Below are 19710 nucleotides of genomic sequence, written 5' to 3'. Positions count from 1 at the left end.
TTGCAGGTGAGCAGAAGCAGCTTTGCCACCCTGCTGTGCCAGAGCAGACACCAGTATGGCCAGAAAATCCTATGGTGAGAAACCAGCCAATATGGAGTAGCATCTCCACCATGACACTGCTGTCATACTGAGATCCTTTCCCATTCTGCAGACACTTGTTCCCCTCTCTGCTGTCCTCAGTTTCTAGGTGCTTCTAGTCTAGACCCACACACGTTCAGCCGCTTTCAATACGATTCTGTAAATTATTTCAAGCAAAAGCCAAACAGGTACAAAAATGCTGATGTAAAAGAGCTGAATGACACGCTGATTTAAAGTGCTCGAAACCCAGTACCCTTTTCTCATATCCTTCCCTTTTGAGCGTTTCCGCTCCATGCTCACCTCTCACTCACCTTTGCACAGAGAGAGCACAACAGCCAAGGCCATCACACAGCCAAGCCTGCACCAGCTCCTCCATATCCCCTCGAGGGAGGCAGAACAACAGTTAAAAAAGAACAGTCCTCCGCAGAAGTAGTAGGATTACAGAGTGTAATAAAAAGTTGCAGTTTCATTTTGCGTTGGTTATCCTTACACTGGACTTTCCGTTGCACTGTCGGAGCAGGGGAAGGCAGTCCTACAGAAAGGCAATCACTGGCAATTTGGGTTCATCTTAGATCTTCAACTTGTGCCTGTTTGTATGACAGGCAGGGCTCTCAGACTTGCTTGCTTTCCTGAGAGAGGTACACCTTAGGCTTTAGAACAGTCATACCAAAAAAAAAATAAAAATCCTTGCTTAAACACTGAAAGTTTAACAGTATCACTCAATTTAATTGGACTTGTGGCTTCACTAGAAGAACATCAATCCCAAGGTTTCTATAGATTTGCAGCACTCTTGCCTATCAAGTAGGTGTAAGGAGGATTCTGTGAAATACAACTGGGGATAACCCAAAGCAGACAGGCTGGCTACCAACATCATCTTTTAGTTTGCTATTTCTACCGGTGTGTTTTGGAGCATTCCAGCACAATGGCCCCCTATGCAGGCAAGGGGCAGTGCTAGACAACGCTGAACTTGGCCTCTCGCTCTCCATGAAGCGGCTCTGCAGAGGTAGATCTGTATTTCTGGGGCTTGTGCAAACACAGCCTCATGTGAATGCACTGTTATGAAGCAAACTGGAGCAAGGGGAAGGGAGTCAGCAACTGCAAAAGGGAACTCCTTTGTTACCAGCTGAAACTGGAGCACCTCACATACAAAATAAAACTGAGTAAAAAAAAAAAGTCCTGTGGTAAAGATCTATACAAGACTTAGCCATCTGAACCATGGAGGAGCTGCTGTTCCTCTACTGTAGCTACGAAACTAAAGTGGAGGCAGGAAAAATATTACCCACGGTCATACACAAAGCCTGCAGCAGAACATGTAAATGTACAAGGTTCCTAAGGTCTGCCAGCAACACCCCAAATCCCTGGCCCATCTTCCCTCTTCATTACATTAATGTACCAGGGTGAACATGCAATATTAAAACCAGAGCAGCCGTAAACCACTAAAAAAACCCAACTCTCAAAATGGGCATTCAGGTTCTTCAGAATACTCCAAAACACCACCTAAAATGACAAGTTGAAACTGTAATTACTTCTTATATAAGAAAAATTAATCGGTAACAAAATTACTTTGTGTTATCTAAGAGGTGCATTCTTAGAGGGCAGAATGTCATCCTGGTCTTGTTTTACGGGACTTATGGTTACTTCAGGGCACATAAGAAGCTCACAGCAGAATCTAATTGCCTTTCAGGCATGTGAGTTAACTGCATTCTCCATTTCAAATTGAGCTGGGCAAGGAATGAGAAAATTCCTTTGCAACTGAGCAAGCCAAAGAACCAATTTCAAGTGGACAGCTCCTTAATCTGGGATCTAAGCTTTCTGCATCAGGCAGGCAACCACTAATGACTCTCAACTAAGCCCACAGAAACTTACCAGGCAAAACATTTTTCTGAAAAAACCTGTTAAGCTATCAGAGATAAAGAACACTTGACATGAAGTTACCAAATCTAGCAAGTCACACTACCACATCGACTGCTAGTAAAGAGACCTGTAAGAGAAATAAACCTAAGAGTAGCCACATCTCCACCAACCTTCCTCAAAGTGACTGATGGCTACTATGACAAACACCTACCTACAAACCCAGAAAATAGATTTCTGCTCTTTTTTATTTTATTTTATTCTCCAAAAGCTTGCTGAGAGACACTGTGATCATACCTCCTTGCAGATGTTGGCGCAAATCAGGAAATTTTGTTTCAAACTTTTAGCTCAAGATTTGTAGGAAATAAAGATCCAAAACTGGCACCTCAGTTCTGCTTGAAAGCACCCCAGAAACTCATCAAGTTTGGGTCAGGGTATCTCTCAGCCCTAAATCTGCAATTCAAACATTGGTTTATTTTTAAAGTAATGTATCTTCTGTGTGTATTTCACTTTCCATCTGTTTTCTGTGTTTATTGCAATATTTGCCTTATGAATATTACTTCAGGCATGCTTAGATCACAACTTGCATTAAACCATTAAAATCCTTGTATTTAGGGTCAACAATCTGGAATCTTGAACTTCCTACTAAAGAAATTAATTGTTCTTCTGACTGTATTATCTGCTACACAAACAGTTTTCAGGTTGATGACAACAAATGGGGATAATGTGGCTGGGTGTTGGGTTTGATATTGCCGATATTAGCCAGGATAAAAACTCTGAAACATTTCTACAGCATTATCTGATCAGAGAGCTGGTAGAGCTCCCAGCTACTTAACTGATGCTAAAGAGCAAGTCTCTCAAAAACAATGAAATAACCGAAAAGGCAGGACTCCTACATATATTATGGATTAATAGGTAACCTAAAAAAATATATAAATTGTTTTTGTGTAAGTTAACTTCTGGATAAACAGAAATACAGAGAAGCAGTCGAACACGTGTTCAGACAGAAACTGATGCAGTTGGCTTCCAGCTGGATATCTAAATGGCTAGCACTGGCGTATTGTCTGAGCATCTTACAATGTGCATGGGTTTCTGCTCAAACTGATGCCCAAGGTCACCCTACAGAGTAAGAACCTGAATTCTTCCATACCAGCTCTACCACATACACTTTTCACTCTCCTCACTGAAAAAAGGGCTTTACCATCCCCTGCCTCAACACCAGTACAGTATTTCAGGAATATTTGCTTAACACCACTGCCATGCATTCTTAAGAGCAACACTACCAGCATGTTGCTAACAGTACTTTCCTTTTATGTTCAAGATATTCTGACTAGACTCCTTCCTAACACTTAATTATTAAACGGATCAGATATTATTCTAAAAACAAAACAGAAAATTATGTAGCTTGCTCTAAGAAATGCTAGGGGAAAACAAAAACACCCACTAACACATTGCTGCAACAAAACTTCCTCAATGAATGAAATACCTGCTCAGAAGACAACTGGAACAAGCAAGCTATCTAAGCAAACAGAAAATAACTCAGTAGGTAGATAGGAGTTGATTTTTTTATTTTCCTACAGAAATCACAAAAAACTGGGCAGACAGATCTATAAACTGCATTTGATATTTACATTTTTTCAGTATATAAAATTTTATATATATTTTATATATATATATTTTTCAGTATATTTTTCAGTCATATGGCTGAAGCAACTCTTGCACTGACAAAGCATATCAAAAACAAGAATTAACAAAGCACAGATAAAGGAGTCCCATTATCTTCAGCAGCTGATTTAGAAACTAACATCAGCCCCACAGCAAACAGACCACACTGGAACTAGCCTAAAGCTGAGACATCTAAGCTTTTGCCTCAAAAGGAACATTCACTTGCACACTGCATTTTTAGTTAGGCACACCAACTAAAAGCCTCCACAAGCACTGTTTACACAAGAGGATGCACTAACTGAAAAGGACTGCCAGTCTCCCAGACAAATAGCAAAGGCAATTTCTGAGCCATAGTAAGGACTTTAATGGAATTGCAGCAAATCTCTTCCTTCTAAGAATTTAAAGAGCAAGGAAAACAACAGTGTGCCACTTAATTTTAATACATTGCTCGAAATGCCTCAGTAATCTGCAGAGAGGTTTAAGTACCAAGAATCTTTCAAGAAAAAAGGCTTCATGTTACCAACCTGCTTGACATGATTCCAGAAGGTATATGAAGGGTCATTGCTGCCAGCACATGCAAGCCAAAACTCAGTAAGTCATTACCTAAATATCCCTTACATCTCATAAAAACAACATCTTTTCCAAGTATGAATCATAAATCTTGATATGGAGGAAAACACCCTCAGCTTTGCCTCTGCTGTAACTCATAGAACCGCCATACCAGAGCACTCTCCATCCACAGAATTCAGCATGAATGCTGCATACTAATTATGGCAGTGATAGGCACCATGTACAGGTTAATTTAATGGATTTGGAAAGTCACTCAAGCTGCAACAGTTATTACAGAAATATGTTTTTATTAAAGACATTGGGCAAGAATTTGTGATGATTGACTATGAACATCTTCTTTTCATCCTTTTGTTATAAACTAGATTTTAATCAGAAAATTTCCCTAACGTTTTTATTGCCCAAGTTTCATCTTCATACATACTGATGATTTTAAGGCTGAAATAAGTAACAGCAACAACTCTGTATTGCGGCGGAACAAACAAAGAAACCAAACAATTTTTGTTTAGATTAAAAGAGAACAGCCTTTTTTACTACTATAAAGTTTTATGGAATAAAATACCATGTGGGAGCATTCTGAATCCTACCACTTGGCATATTCATTTAGGACAACAAAGTATTATTTCTGGGAAGCCACCTGTACACACACTGACATATACCAGCAGTTGAACAAAGCAGATGACTATCTATGATGCATCAACTGATGGCTATATTCTTAGGGAGCCAAAAAATCTTCATCCTCATTTTAAGTTTAACTAACACCTATCTACTTTTAAAATCTGGGTTACATGTCTTTGAAGCACAGGGTATTTGGACTTTAACTCCCTGCTTTATTTTGTCTGTCTTATTTTTGCACTCCCAGATACAGACTTACAGAATGGTTGGGGTTGGAACGGACCTGTGGAGGTCTTCTAGTCCAGCCCCCTGCTAAAGCAGGTTCTCCTAGAGCAGGCTGCACAGGGTCATGTCCAGGTGGAGTATTAAATGTCTCCAGAGGAGACTTCACAGCCTCTCTGGGTAGCCTGAGTGTGATTCAGCACTGGAACAAAGTAAAGAATTTTTTCCTCATACTCAGATGGAACTTGTTGTGTTGCCGTTTGTGCCCACTGCCCCTTGTCCTGTCACTGGGCACAAACAGGTTTGCATTAGAGCTGTCATTTACTCTTCAGTTCTCAGCCTGTGCAGCTGTATAAGTGAATTGGCTCCCAATGAGGAGATGGATGTGAGAATGTGTATGCATAGGTAAGATGATCGTTGGACGGAGAAGCACAGTTATGTTAACTGTCTTCAAAACAGAGATGCTAGAAAACCAGAACTCTTACACCGATCATATTGTGACTTACTTGGAGGTGGTCACCAATCTGAAACCTGCAAAAGGGCAAAGAAAAGTTCCTAGCAGGACAGCTCATCCAAGCTGGACATCTGAATTTCCTGTAAAGAATTTGCTGGTGATTAAAGCATCCTCCTCAGCAACCAGTTTTGATCCTAAGGATGGACTGAGATCCCAGCAATGGAGGATGCAGACTTCCTGCCTGAGAAGCAGACATCATTGCAATTTTATTCCTCCCAGGAGTTTAGGATACAGCTATAAACTAAGTTACAGAAAAAGCTACAAATTATGGGGGTTTTGTTATTACTATTTTTTTCCTGTCCAGAGATTTTTCTTTCAATCTACAAGTTCTACTCTGCTGATGGGTGGGAGTTCACCTTTGTTCTAAGCACAAGTGTACAAACATGGAGCACTACTGCTGCCCCAAAGCTTTTGTATTATGGAAGGGGTGAGGCTGTGCCAGCTCTTCATGAAGGGTTTATCACAAACACTATTCTCCGTCAGGCAAAACCCAAGCACCTCAGCTATCATGAAGCAGTACAGCCAGTGAAAACTGACCAGGTCAGAAGCAGATCATTTCACTTACCCTTGACCACAAAGCATTTTTGCAAGTTACAGACAACTACCAGCTGTTTTAAAAAAATTAAAATAATCTAAAAAACTGTTTACAAATGCTTTTACTACATCAGCATGCTTCTTTTGCTTTGCCTCTGTCTCAGAGTAGTTGGTCACAATACAGATGCTAGGAGTCCTTGATGGGGATGCTTGAAGCTTCTCCCAGCCTAGTGCTACACAGGTGATGCAGTGAGAGCCTGAGGTCTGCACTCCTGATTTACACCAAATAATTGCCACTCCAGACTGGCTCTTCACACCAAGCAGCAGTCTGAAGCACTGAAGGCTGGAATTATATTTCACACATGACCACAGGCTCTTTCATCCTACTTTTTACAACTGCACATGACATGCTGGGCCTGTGGTCCAAAGAAATCAAAAGGCCTCTGATACTTACAACTTTGAGCCTTAGAAAATATCAACAGTCTTGGAAATTTTGCCATCTTGGTCACTTAACAACCTCTGGATGTATCAGACTCTGTAAATTAACACATTTGTGGAATACCATAATTTTACATACACTTTGATTTGACCCATACCCAATCTCATATGTGATCCTATGCCTACATAATGAAGACAGCTGGATAATTATGTTAATCAGTATTTTCTTTTAGCCTTTTAAGGCTGATTAAATGCAAAACAAAAGCTTTAATTTAAACTGGAGCCCCAGGTTCTTTCGATTTTGTTTGTGATTAGGCTCCAGAGTGCTACCAAACTCAGCACTGCCTACTTCTCACCCACTAGAACAAAACCGAGTTGTGTGGATCAGCTTCATCACAATTCACAGAAATAGTTAAAACCAGCACAAAGAAAAACTGAAGTCTCTTCAGAATAAGAAATTTTACCTTAACAATATAGTGGGATGTATGTGTATATAAACCCCCTGAAGTGTCCTGTTCCAATTTTAGTCTTTTCACATGTATTAATATATATACATAATACAAACACGAAGCAGTTTTCCATTTAAAACTGTATTCCCCAATGTAACAGAGAATAAAAAAAAAAAAATCACGTAATAAATTAAAATAGACTCACAGACTGGAGTACGTTCTGCTACACATAGTCTACATTTGCCTTATGTGTACATACAGCAGAAGGTAACACTTGCCAATTGAGAAGGTATCTACTCTACTGCAAGAATCAGTAATCACAGCCAACTGTTAACTATTTTGTAAAGACCATCAACACAGACCTGGGTTTTGTGCTTCCAAAACTACCTTAAAACACCTGTGTTAAGTGATCTACAGATTTCTTTTACAATACTTCAGTTACAAGTGTGCAAAAGACCCTGTTTTTTCAAAACCAGACAAGAAAAAAATCCCATGTGGTGTCATGCTTATGCATTCTACTCAATTGAATGTCTTAACCTCGAGAAAATAACAGCTACATAAAAGCCTGAGAGGACTGAATTTGTAGATCAAAAATGTTCCTGTATTCACTATAAACGGAAATATTATTCTTAAAACAAGCAAGAATTCTACTTCTTTCACAAATGCAATTTATGTTTGATGGGAGAGGCTCACCTGTTTTCACCAATTCTAATGACACTGATCAGTCAGTAATAATATAACGTGTGACTACTGTGTAAATCAGTCCCTCAAACTTCTATTTTAATGCATACATAAATATGACTACTTAACAATGCAAAATTAAAGTCAATACACATTTCTGAAGCCTACTCCAACTACAATCACCCAGAACATAAAATCAATTGCACCGCTCTTCATTCAGGCTAGTTCCCGAGGCTGGCATTTTGTACCCAACACTGATTTTTCAGAAAGGTGAAAAAAAACCCCTTTTTTAAAGGTGCTATGCAAATGTATTTCAGAAAGACGTAACTCCCTGGAAATCTATGCAACTTATCTGCCAGTATCTTTAAATATGTAAGGCAATCTTTTGTTGAAGACAAAGTTTGAGAGCTCCCTTTTGTAAGTGCTTCAATATTCAATTACAGACTGTATTTCAGGAGGAAAAACTGCTTACAAATATTTAGTTCGTTAAAACCAGGCTTTACTGTAACCTTACAAATGATAAATTCATACTTTTCATGCCGCTGGAATGTTTTAGCTCCTCTGGCAAAAAGCATATGTACACTTTGAAGCTCTTTGCAAATGCAATCGCACAACCAACCTACATTTTACTGCCCACTAGCAAACAAGACTGCTAAGGCCAAGCCAAAACTACTTTAGTCAAACAATCTTAGATGCTTACATTTAAAGATGCTTAGATGCTGACTTACAGCTAAATAGCTTGATATCTGCCACTAAGAAAATGAAAGGCAACAAATCACAACATGCAGCAAAAGAGCAGAAAAGCACTGAGTGGAATTTGGCTCAAAACATACCTCCTGGGAAGGGTCCAAAGTTCTGCACACTTCCACTTCTCATGAGGAAAATCCAAGTGCAAGCAGATTTTAATCACACACTGTGACTGGTAAATGGTTAGCTTAGCTGCTGTGACCACTTGTCACCATACCACATAATACAGTACAATCATTCACAAGGAAACAAGGACTGATGTTACAAGCAGAGATGAAGAAGTGCACATGCGGGGCTGGGTAGGGAGGCATGCAGTAAGTCCGTGTGAACCCTGCCTAGACACTGACAGCACTACCTTTCATTAGTGGCCTCTCTTTTTATTTTCAGAGTTTATTTAAATGCAATTTAGCTTTTAAAGAAAAAACCACAGAACTTGATTCTGGCAAGCCCGGCACCAGCTCCTGCTCTCAGCACATGGCTCAGCACAAGACCACAGCACACTGATCGTTGGGCCCTACGTGAGTGAGCCAACGTGAGCAATAGCAGGGACTGCAGGAAGCTATGGAGAGCACCAGAGAACATACCTTCTTATGAACAACGGAGGAAGTGGAATTAATTGTGCTCTCGTCACTATGCATCATGACCAGTTCAGGGCTGCTCTCATCCAGGACCTCCTGCATGCTGCTCACACTGCTGCTCTGACTGCCTGTGCTCACAGACATACTTGGGATGGAATGGTTGCTGCCCAGACTGTCCATCTTCCTACTCAGGTTTGATCCATGCTCACTGTCCTATAAAACAAGGGGCATCCGTTACAAATACCGCAGGAGATCACCTGCCTAGCATGTGCCTGCAATGCCCAAGTTGGTTTTAAAGGTGACTCTGCAGAGTTAAAGGTTATTTGCTCATAATTTTGGCAACTACATTTCTCAAGGCTGCCTGGGTTATGAAATACTCCATATGGGGCAGCTAGGTTTTGCATTTTTTGCAATCTTACTGTATCAGGCTTCAAGCCAGTTTTTTCCACATATCAGTAAGTCTGGGCATGACTCTTGGCTTGCACAGGAGCCATCCAAGAATACTAGATAGCTGGTGGAAGGAGTCTCTTAATTAGAAGGAACAATCTAAGTTTTATTAAAACAATGTTCCAAGTCAGGATATGCTACAACACATTTTGTAAACCAGAAAAGATGTAAGATAATGAACCCATTCATTTATTATTTGATAAATATCACATGGAGCTTAACAGGTGTAGAGGTTTTAGCATCCATGTCCCAAGCAGTCAGTAATTACATTTTGTCAAGCTAAAAACCCCTTTAACCTTGTGTTTTCAGCCAAGATAAATTCTTCATTTACCTTTAAGCAGCTGGCTCAGCAGAGCCTGCATTATTACAGTGATTAAAACTGTTGTAGACTGCTTAGACTTACGTAAATAAATATTCTTCATATAGGACATATTTTGAATTCTACAGACAAATATCAGGATTTAGCAGCCTTTTTTCTCGTTGCAGACTCATAGGAGCACAGTAATTCCACAGTATGCGCTTAATCTGGACTGACTTAGAGAATTTATGGAATCTTTTGTAATTAACTAGTGGCACTGAAGAGGCTTGCAAGGTATTCACAGTGAGGGTGGAGAACTCCAAACATCCTTCAGCTCCTGGTCCAAAATAGCCTTGATTCACCAAAATGAACGGCTTGCTGCTGCACCCAGTTTGTCCCAGCCTCCAAAGTGAGCTTGGGGAGAATTACATTACAAATCAATTGACAGGGTACTCGTTTTGTTGGAGACCATCAGAAAGATAAAATTGACAGGCTTAACAGATTTGTATTTGACTGTGTGATTATTTTTTAAGCAAACAGTAGATCATTCAGAACCTGTGTGAGAGCACTTAAAATCCAAAATGCAAAATAATACTAATCTACAGAGAACATATGCACATAAGAATGAAAATATTTCCAGGATGCTTATATAAAGTTGGTGAAGAAATAACATAATGAAGCATCTGAGATTAAGATATAGCTATGTAATTAATGAATGTATATGCACAAAGGACAGAGATGAGATTGTATATGCGACCCTAACATTAACTTCCTGACTTGAATACTTTCCAAACGACCTCAACTTTCTTGCAAGAGCTTTGAGGAAAGCATTAGTAATATCTTAAGTGTTGAAGATTTGTAATGCTCCTTTTACACCTTTGAAAACTCAGGTAGAAAAAGGAATGGTCTTGTGGCATTTACAGTTGAGCAGCTTCTGTTAACCAGTTAAGTTGTAACTGAAGTACGTGCCAAGTTTTTCTTTCACGGCCAAGTTAGTGATATACGTGAGCAATACAACCTCCTTTCGTGGTACACAAGCTCAGTGGTAAAACGCAGTGCAGAGCATGCTGTGCACATGCAGAGTGTGTGCTTCATTAAAGTGTTAATTCCTGAAGATACAATATCTCCCCACCCCGCTTTTGAGGAGCGGGGACAGGAAGAACAGAAGATATGTCTTGCAGTCAACTACTACCACACGTATCCCACTTAGCTGTTGAGCTTGGATCTACTGAATGGCCAAGTAGGAAACCCATTCCCTTGCACTTTCCTACCTCGTCACTCTCCTAACAGCTTTTCACGCACGGGTAGAGAAAACTTGAAGGTTTCAGTGCAGAAGTCTGACAATCCCCCCAGCTAAGCTCTAGGTTTAGAAGTTGGCTAGCTGGAGGGCTTAGAACAGAAGCACCTCATAGCTTTAATCACAGTGGTTGATGTTCTCGCTCCTTTTGTGTGTCTCCTTCAAAGCAAAGGACAATGCTAAGTGCCAGTCCCCTCCTGCTTTATGCTCTCCTACCTGACACCCAAACTCGCGCATTTCTTAAACCAGAGCTCTAGTTTGGCTTTAAATGAACACATGACATAGACAAGCCTTAAAACCAAGTCCCTGAATATAGGCTGAGCTTGGGTGTCTCACTGCGTATTATCTGGCTATACTGCAGCAAAAAAGAATACAAACGTCAATTTGCCTGTCGATTTTTTCATTGAGAACCAGGCACAGATTTATTTATTCAACGTGCCTGCACCAAGTGACCTGAATTTCCATCTAAGCTCATCAACTGAAAAATGACTGGTTTCCTTTTCTAAGCCACAGTTAGTCACCGTTATCATACACTGATTAAGTGGATTGTTTATTACCAGATTTAAACTGAAGATAAGTTTTAGGTCTTTAAAAATTTTTAAAAATTAAGTCTTACTAATTTGGTGATTTGCTTTTCAGCTCATGATAAGCAAATTACAGTAGAGTTATGGTAAATGAAAAAATACTAACATTAATCAAGTGGTCTTGAGACTATGCTTATGAAAAAGAAAAGCCTGGACTGTCAACAGACGCTCCTTCACACAGGCTGTGAGTCACTCACTTCTCAAAGAACCTTCCTGCAAATGAGTTTCTTCCCTAAAGCTTTCAGAAGGAAGGACATTTTAAAAAAACCCAAAGTTTTAAAGCTGTCAATAAGTGCACATTTAACACTGAGTAAGGGCTACTATTACTCATTATCCTATCCTGTCTCTCTGCTAGTCCAGACCACATTCCAACAACATGGATTGCATCCTCACCTAGGCTGTGGTTGCTCTGCTCCCTTTTAAGGACAGGAACATCTCACTTGCCCTAAAATCATTTATAACAATGCAAATGCTGTAACAAAGTATAAGTACCTCCTCCTCTTCCTGAGACTCAGTCAGTGGACCATTCCTGGTCTCTTGGAAAAGGATTTTCTTCATTTTCCGGTACTGAAGGTTATCCAATTCACGTACTGCATCTTTTGTCCTTTGTATGAGGTCTATTAGTACCCTTGGTGGTCGGTCTCGGCGAACAAAATCATGCTAAATTTAAAGGAAATAAAAGACATGGTTTCAGACATGACACTAGTATGTTTAATCTAAAAACAGGGACACAGTGATATTTTTTTTTTTATACCTTTAATGACGGTTCATATTCAGTCATTGGTCTGTTCATATTCAATAATTAGTAATACCCCTTATGAAGACTCCAAACACAGTGAGCACTGAGTACACTGACTGTGCTCATCACTACATCAAATAACCAAACTATGGCTACATACTATGAGTTTTGATGCGTAGGTTGCAAAATGTTTTGTTCAGAAGTCAAGAATGCAGAGTACAGAGAAGTGAGGCAAAATCACATTGCTACTTGAAACTCATGTGCATGTGTACACACGTGCACAGACACATCAGTAGCAGGAGAAGCTGGATAGTGGATGGAGAGGTACGACACCTGGCTGACCCTTTGCAAGCTCTCTTTACCCCTGACTCCCTGATACACTTTTCTGTCTGAAATTAAACAGTTTGGACCAGGGTCAGGTTTTCTGAGCTCTCCAAGCAACACAGCTCACCTGTCCCTTCCTGAGCTCATTTACTTGAAGCATACTAGGTACAAGATGGTGCCACTTCAATCCTTACAAAGGCACAGAACTTCACAATGAACAAAACGCATAAAGGACAAAGAATAGAATCATAGAGTCATTTAGGTTGGAAAACACTTCTAAGATTAGAGTCCAACTGCTAACCTCGCACTGCTGAGTCCACCACTAAACCATGTCTGTAAGTGCCACTTCTACACACCCTCTAAATACCTCCAGGGATGGCGACTCAAACACTTCCTTAGGCAGCTTGTTCCAATGCTTGGTATCAGTAGCAAAACAAACCACCCTTCCCATGGCCACCCACCTTCTGCCAGAGCAAAGTCTCCCTAGAAACAGATGAAGTGGAAGAAACTGCTCACCTTGTTGTTCCACTAACAATCAATCCTGATTATGTAAGACTACCTGCCTAACCTACATGCAAGTTTATCCTGCATCTATCTATTCCAATTTATAGAGAAAAACAGTAAGGAGACTGCAACATTTATTTATACTTAAAGCATTTGTAGCCAGAGTTAAAATAAAATCAGATTCTTACCAACTTCTGCTAAGGATGTACTAGAAGCGTAAGTTTTAAGTGCAGACTTAACAATAAACTCTTAAATGGACTTTAAGTACCTGATTAAAGGCAGTCAAGTTCAAGAACTAATACATCCAACTGTAGCTGGAGTAACCAATACAGGAAACCCAGTCCTCCTTAAACCAGGAGTCTTGCGTACAAAGAAGTTGAAAAGATAAGCTGATCTTCTTTTAATGATTTGTAAATAAACATGGAGAGCATCATGCCACAGGCTTATTTCTTGTTTTTAATTGAATTCAAATTGTTGTGCATTTGAGTTTCGCTAATGGGGACGGCTAGTCATTTCACTATCAATTTTTTGCTAGTAGTGATGGTGTTTGCTTCTGTGTGAAATGATGTTTTGAACTTTTAGCTATAATTCAAAAATAAAATGAATCATTCCTGCTCCTCAATGCAGATAACCAACATTTATTTGTCTGTAAACAGTAGCAATACGCAGTTTATTTATGATTAGAAAAAAAAAAGCTAACCATTTTTATCTCATCGTAGATAATTTTTAGAAAGCAGTCATGCACATGGAACAATGAACCTGAACTGAAATCCATCCTAACAGCACATATACTTGTTTCACTGGAAAGACTATGCGCTTCATATTCAGGCTCTACTCAAATATTACAGTTCCCATGTGGTTGTATTGTACAGCAGATGCACAGAAGTGAAAATCAAACAAAAAAGCTCTTGCATTCTGACTGCTAACTTGCATTATCTAATTGTCTCCATTCCATTAAAAGATGTAGTCACCCCTCTGCTGGGTACTGTACAACTCTTAAGAAATGATGGCTGAAATGACTTAATTTGTATACTTTCTCCAAATTGCAAGAAAAAAAAAAAAAGAACCAATAAATCCCAGACTTAAATGGAGGACGAGGTTAGTCTAAGGGCAGGTAGCATGTTGGCTAGAAGACTGACTACTAGAACTCAAACCTCCTGGGAATGTTATGCAAGCTGAGAAAAACAGGGAGAAAGCATTTAAAACAAGTTCTATAATTGCTTGTATTTTTACAAGTGAAAAATATTAGTGAGGGTTTTTGGTTGTAGGTTTGGGTTTTAGGGATTTTTTTTGTTCGTTTGGGGTTTTTTTTGTTGTTATTGGGGTTTTTTTCCTTTCTTAATATCAACTACCTTTTACTTCAGTCATTTGACTATTTCCATCTAGGATAATGTACCAAAACAATTAATTTTCAAACACACCATTTAAAAGTCAGTTCCCTTTAAGAAAAGGTGGCCATAAAAAATTTGCTTTATCCCTGTTTACTGCACCCAAGTGAAAAGCCCTCACAAGAGAAAAAGATCTTCAATCTTACAATCTAAAAAGCTTCAGGGAGAACTACTGCAGGAGGGAACATGTAGGGTATTGTTCTGAAAGTCTGAAACTGAATTCAAAGCCTGAATATACATGATTTAAGAATAAGATCTCAGCTCCAATTGTCTGTACAGACTCCAACCTAAGGTACTCATGAAATCATATCCTTCAATGAACTTAACACTATTCCTAGAGAGCAGAAAGGCTGCCAATCCACATGAATGAATCATTCCAAAACCCACAACATAAACCTATTAGCTGGTCAAAGGACTGTCAGGGTGCTGCAAGCAGAACCAGAGAACAAAATGCTGGTTATGTGCCACTGCACGAATGTACCACAGGAAAAAAAAAAATATACCAGGCACCGAAGAGAGTACAAACAAGCTTGTTCATCAGCCTTTACCTGAGAGTAAAAGCATCAGAGTTAGATATTCTCTACGGTCCAGGCTTGAAGCAAGGACAGACGCAAGTGCAAAGCTAGCTGTTCAGTAAAGAGTGCAGGATTTTGATTTCTCTCTTCAAGAACCAAGAGGCTCAGAAACATCCATGAAAATGTGTTCTACTGAGCTGAAAGAGCAACAAGAGAAGCCATAAAACAAAGGCTGAATGGTAGCCTTAGAACAAAAATCAGCATGAAAAGGCTGTCAGGTAGACCAGAGCAGCAATCTAACCTACTGTGGAAATTAAGCAAAACACCCAATGGAGCTAGCAATTCCTCTGCTCAAATATTTAAGGAAAAACTGAGCCCTGTTTACCTGGTGTGGAACAGCAGCATCCCATGCAATTCTCACCAGCAGCTATGTACGGCAGCCAGAGGAATAGCAGGGCCACTAATCAATTTTAAAGAAAGGAAATACTTAAAAAAAAAAAAAAAAAAAAAAAAAAAAAAAAAAAAAAGCAGCCTGATGGAAAAGGGCTGGACAGGATTTCACACATTCCTACCTTCTAACAGAAGGCTGCTCCTGAATTTCCCAGACACAAAGCCCTTGGAGTTATAAGCATTTCTTATACTTCTCAGGTAAAACAAAACTCAATGACTTAAACTGGAAGTGATTTATGAATCACTGACAAAACTTTGGCAAACTCTGGCCACATCACTCCCATCACAGGTCCTCCTCCTACATGCTTTTGGCAATTACGAACCTGTACAAGGCACTTTCCAAAATGATAGAGTTATTTCCAAAACAAGTTCTAATTAAGTGGGTTCAGATAATAGGAACTATTACAGGGATATAAACAACTTTTGGTTTTGGTGGTTTGACGAGGAGAAGAAGTTAACCTGGGCCTATCCTGTTAGTGCCACTTTCAAACAGCTAAGTATGATGTATGAATACAGAAAAGAAGCAAACTTAATACAAGATGTTAATGAATCAAGAGGAATTGCTCAAAACACACCTAGGACAAAAAAAATGATTGGAAAATAAGAGAGATGCAGAGTATGTTTGCTAAGTAACAATACTAGGACAGATCTACAGTTGGCACTAATCAATAAATTTGTCAGGGCTTCTGTGCCAGACAGCAGTCAAAAGAACACCACATCAGGACCTCTTACTGTAACACCACAGAGCACAGCAAAGCCAGCCTTTCCCAGCTCCTGCATAACCAGACCTGGAGTAACATTTCATGATACATATATTAGTGTCAGAAATCCCCATCCAGCCAAAGGAACTTTAGACAACAACCAACCAACCAAGTGGATCAGAAAGGCCCAAATGAATGATTTGCAGCAATCGATCAAAAACAAGAGCTGAACTGAGATCAGGCAGAACAAACATAAAAAGATACATATTCAAAAGGTATGAACAGATAAAGAATTAATCATGCTCACATTAGCATTACTAGAGAAAAAAAGGTCAAGATAACTTTCCTGAACTTCATCTGCATCTGTCAAAAAATCAGGCAAGACAGGACAGTTCAGAGCACCCCACACAGAATAATCCTGCTCTGGCCAGGAGATAAAACCAAGTCATACAGTCTCTTTCCATCTCTAACACTCATGTTCCTTTAAATAATCAGCCACTATCTGTAAATCTTTATTAAGAGCTCAATCCTCTGATTGTGTGGAACATAACTCTCAAAGTATTACTAACTCTGCAAGATTTGCTATTGCCTATGCATCTTATGAAGACTGGTTAAGTCTAGATTTTGAGTAGCAATTAAAATGGCTTTTTAGATTTTCTGTCACTTCCACAAATTGCAAGCCTTAAATCTCAATGAAATCGCATATAAGCTTGGTAGCAAGTACTGCCTGTTACACAACAGAAAAATAACGTTTTTGCTTACTGGAGAAGGTAAGCAGAAATAAAAAAAGGAGCATCAGCAAATTAAGTTACATTACTTTACACAAAACTGAATAACTGCTCCAAAAAGGTCTTTGCTTTCACACAAGCTGCACCAAATTATAGTTTCCCCAGTCCCTCTGCCCCCATTTAAAGGGCGAATGGGGTTGTCTCCAGTTTCCTCCTTCATTTCTGTCTGCTTTTTCAGAGACCACTTAGTGCAGCAGCATGGTCACAACTCAGGGCATCCTACCGACAGCACAGTATAGCAGACAGGCTGGTGGAAGTCCCTTCTTCGTCACAGCAGTAGGAAACACACTCTTAAGCCCTGCCTACACAGAAAACTGTTGGTTGGAATTCAGCAGCACAGATTTAACTAACTCAGCTCTGGACCTGTTTGTCCTTGATAATACTTTCAGCTAAAGTATGTGCAGCACAAAAGAAAAAAAAAAAGAAAAGAACATTAAATCCTTTTATCCCCCTCCTGCTGACAGGTCCTTCCTTCAGCTAAAAAACCCTGTTACTTACACTACTACCCCCTGAGCCTTGCAAGTTCTCCAATCCAAATATAACCTCTGCAGAACTCTGGGGTGTAAGAGGAGCAGGGTGCTGGGCTGCTCCCTCAAACAACTCCTCACTCAACAGTGTAACTGTTTTACCACACAGCCTACCTCTACTTTTCTCCAGTAGCTCAACTCTTAAGCATCATCTTATAAAGAGAATTGTGACTGACATGAAAGGCAAAGTCAGGAAATAAAGTTAAACAGCCTAAAATACTCTCCAGAAGACCCCAAAACTCTACTGATTCAGATGAGAGCAAAACCAACAAATTTTTTGAATGGGCAAACGTCTGTTCATCATCTTTAGTATTATAGACAGCTTTTCCCCAAATTTCTGCAAAAGATCTGAAAAATTACCCGCAACAGATCTGTTGATGATGGCCGTTCCTGAGGTATTTTCTGTAAGCAGTAATCAACAAATCCCCTAAAGGAGTCTGACCTGTAAATAAATTTTAAAAAGTTTTAAATTAAGAAGCAGCTTAGGATCTGGAATAGACGCAAACTTATTAGTGCAAGCAAAAAGACAAAAACCCCACAACCTGACTAATTTGTTCTTAAGTTTTAGGGCAGAGAAATTACCCAGACTTTTCCAGATTCTGAGTTAAGTTGATCCCATCAGTTCTTTCAACAGCTAAAGGCTGTTGAAACAAACACAGACACACTATTATTCCCAACCACAAACTGAAAACCAGGCAAGAACTATGTGTACCATTCACTATTTTCAATTTTATCTCAACTCCTTAAAAATAGATGACAATGAAATTATAGTTAACTCCAGAAATGTACTTCTTAAGTTAGCTGATGAAACGGCTCTCTAACCCCTAGAAAGCTTCCCACCATTTGTAGCGCTGGCTCTAAAGTGCCTTGATACAATGATTAGTTCACCAAAATTTTTGGCTAAATATGAGGTTGTGTCACACCTGGAAAGAAGAAAACTCATCTTCTAGGTGCCACTGAACTCGAAAGCAGCATAAAAGTCACCTTACTTACTCCCTATGTTCTCAAAGCCACGGAGAGCACACTGGTGGACTACACACAAACTGCTTGCAATCAGGAATACTGATTCTTACACTGTATTCATAAGTTGTCTCTACTTTGCATTGCAAATTCTACACAGAAGAATGTGGATACCAGTGTACAGATATGAGACCAAGGTCTTCGAACCTTGACAAAATGGACAAAACAGAGGTGATGAAGTAAGGAAACCAAAGTGGTTTTGCTAAAATGATTAGCAAAGAAATAATCGCTAGGCATTTAAGCAACATAGTGTAACTGGGGGAACTTCACACCTCTCCAGGAGAAGCTGTCGCTTCAAGCCATCTGCAGACTCTGCCAAGCATCACTTGATAGCTACATTCCACTCGGGCACAGAGAACAGGTAACCCCTTTGCTTCCACAGAATAACAAAGCATTCTCGTATCAAAGCTCAGACTCTGGAACAAGCCTGTAGCATGGGCAGTATTTACTGGTCACAATGCTCTGATGACTTTTGAAGTCACTCACTGGAAAAAGATAATCTAATTACCTCTATATCCTGCATACCTCTCCCTTCCCTTTCTCCACATTTCAGTTGCATTACAATGCTAACAACCCCTCTGTCAGGGATCTTTTGCAGCTGGAAGCTTTGCTGATGCTGAGCTATGGCTTGCTTAATGCATCCAAGATTACTTTAATTCCTACAGCATCTACAGCCCCATAATTAACACCTCCACACATTTAGATTGTAGCATAGCCAAAGTGACAGAAGGTCAAAATTGAGCCTGCTACACAGGAGCACTATTTGAGAACGCAGTCAAAGCGCTACACTGCAACAAATACTTTTCTTGTCAGACTTTAGCCATGCAAAGAATGTCACAGAGTATTTTCAGGGAAATATAACAAAAAAAACCCCATCTAGTAATAGCTCTCTTACCATTCATTTGACTGTAACGTAGGGGAATCATTCTGGGCTATGTGATATAAGGCACTCATTGCATTCATGTTGAAAAGTGGAGGCTTCCTTTCAGCTAGAAAGAGAAGAGAAAGGTGTGATAAAGCAGTCTGGAAAGAAAAGGAGAAAAATATGGAAGTATGAGCAATGTATCACTGCTAAATCAATAGCTCATTACTGTCATCATCACATTTAAGCTAATTATTTTAATATTCTAGGTTAGAGACTTGGACAACCACTCAAGGAAAGCTGCTATTCACTTGAAGAGGGGATGAG

General features: G+C 39.6%; 1 protein-coding gene across 5 annotated transcripts in view; it reads right to left on the bottom strand.

The window, feature by feature from the left end:
- The window catches only part of TAOK3 (TAO kinase 3), a 93936-nt gene that overhangs the window by 18116 nt on the left and 56110 nt on the right, over positions 1-19710 (bottom strand). For 3 of the 5 annotated variants that reach the window (XM_080394701.1, XM_080394703.1, XM_080394702.1), the window contains 4 exons: positions 19417-19510; positions 17862-17943; positions 12058-12225; positions 8946-9152 (listed from right to left, as the gene is read on the bottom strand). In XM_080394701.1, the coding sequence (XP_080250827.1) occupies positions 8946-9152; positions 12058-12225; positions 17862-17943; positions 19417-19510 (551 nt within the window). Of the gene's footprint in view, positions 1-389; positions 3552-8945; positions 9153-12057; positions 12226-17861; positions 17944-19416; positions 19511-19710 lie in introns of those variants that run through there. The other 2 variants (XM_080394704.1, XM_080394705.1) reach the window with 2 other exon arrangements.

The sequence above is a fragment of the Falco punctatus genome (assembly GCF_963210335.1).
Source record: "Falco punctatus genome assembly, chromosome: 1".
In the NCBI taxonomy this organism is placed as follows: Eukaryota; Metazoa; Chordata; class Aves; order Falconiformes; family Falconidae; genus Falco; species Falco punctatus.
Note: the sequence above shows the minus strand (reverse complement) of the source record. Positions and strands in the feature narration are given on the sequence as shown.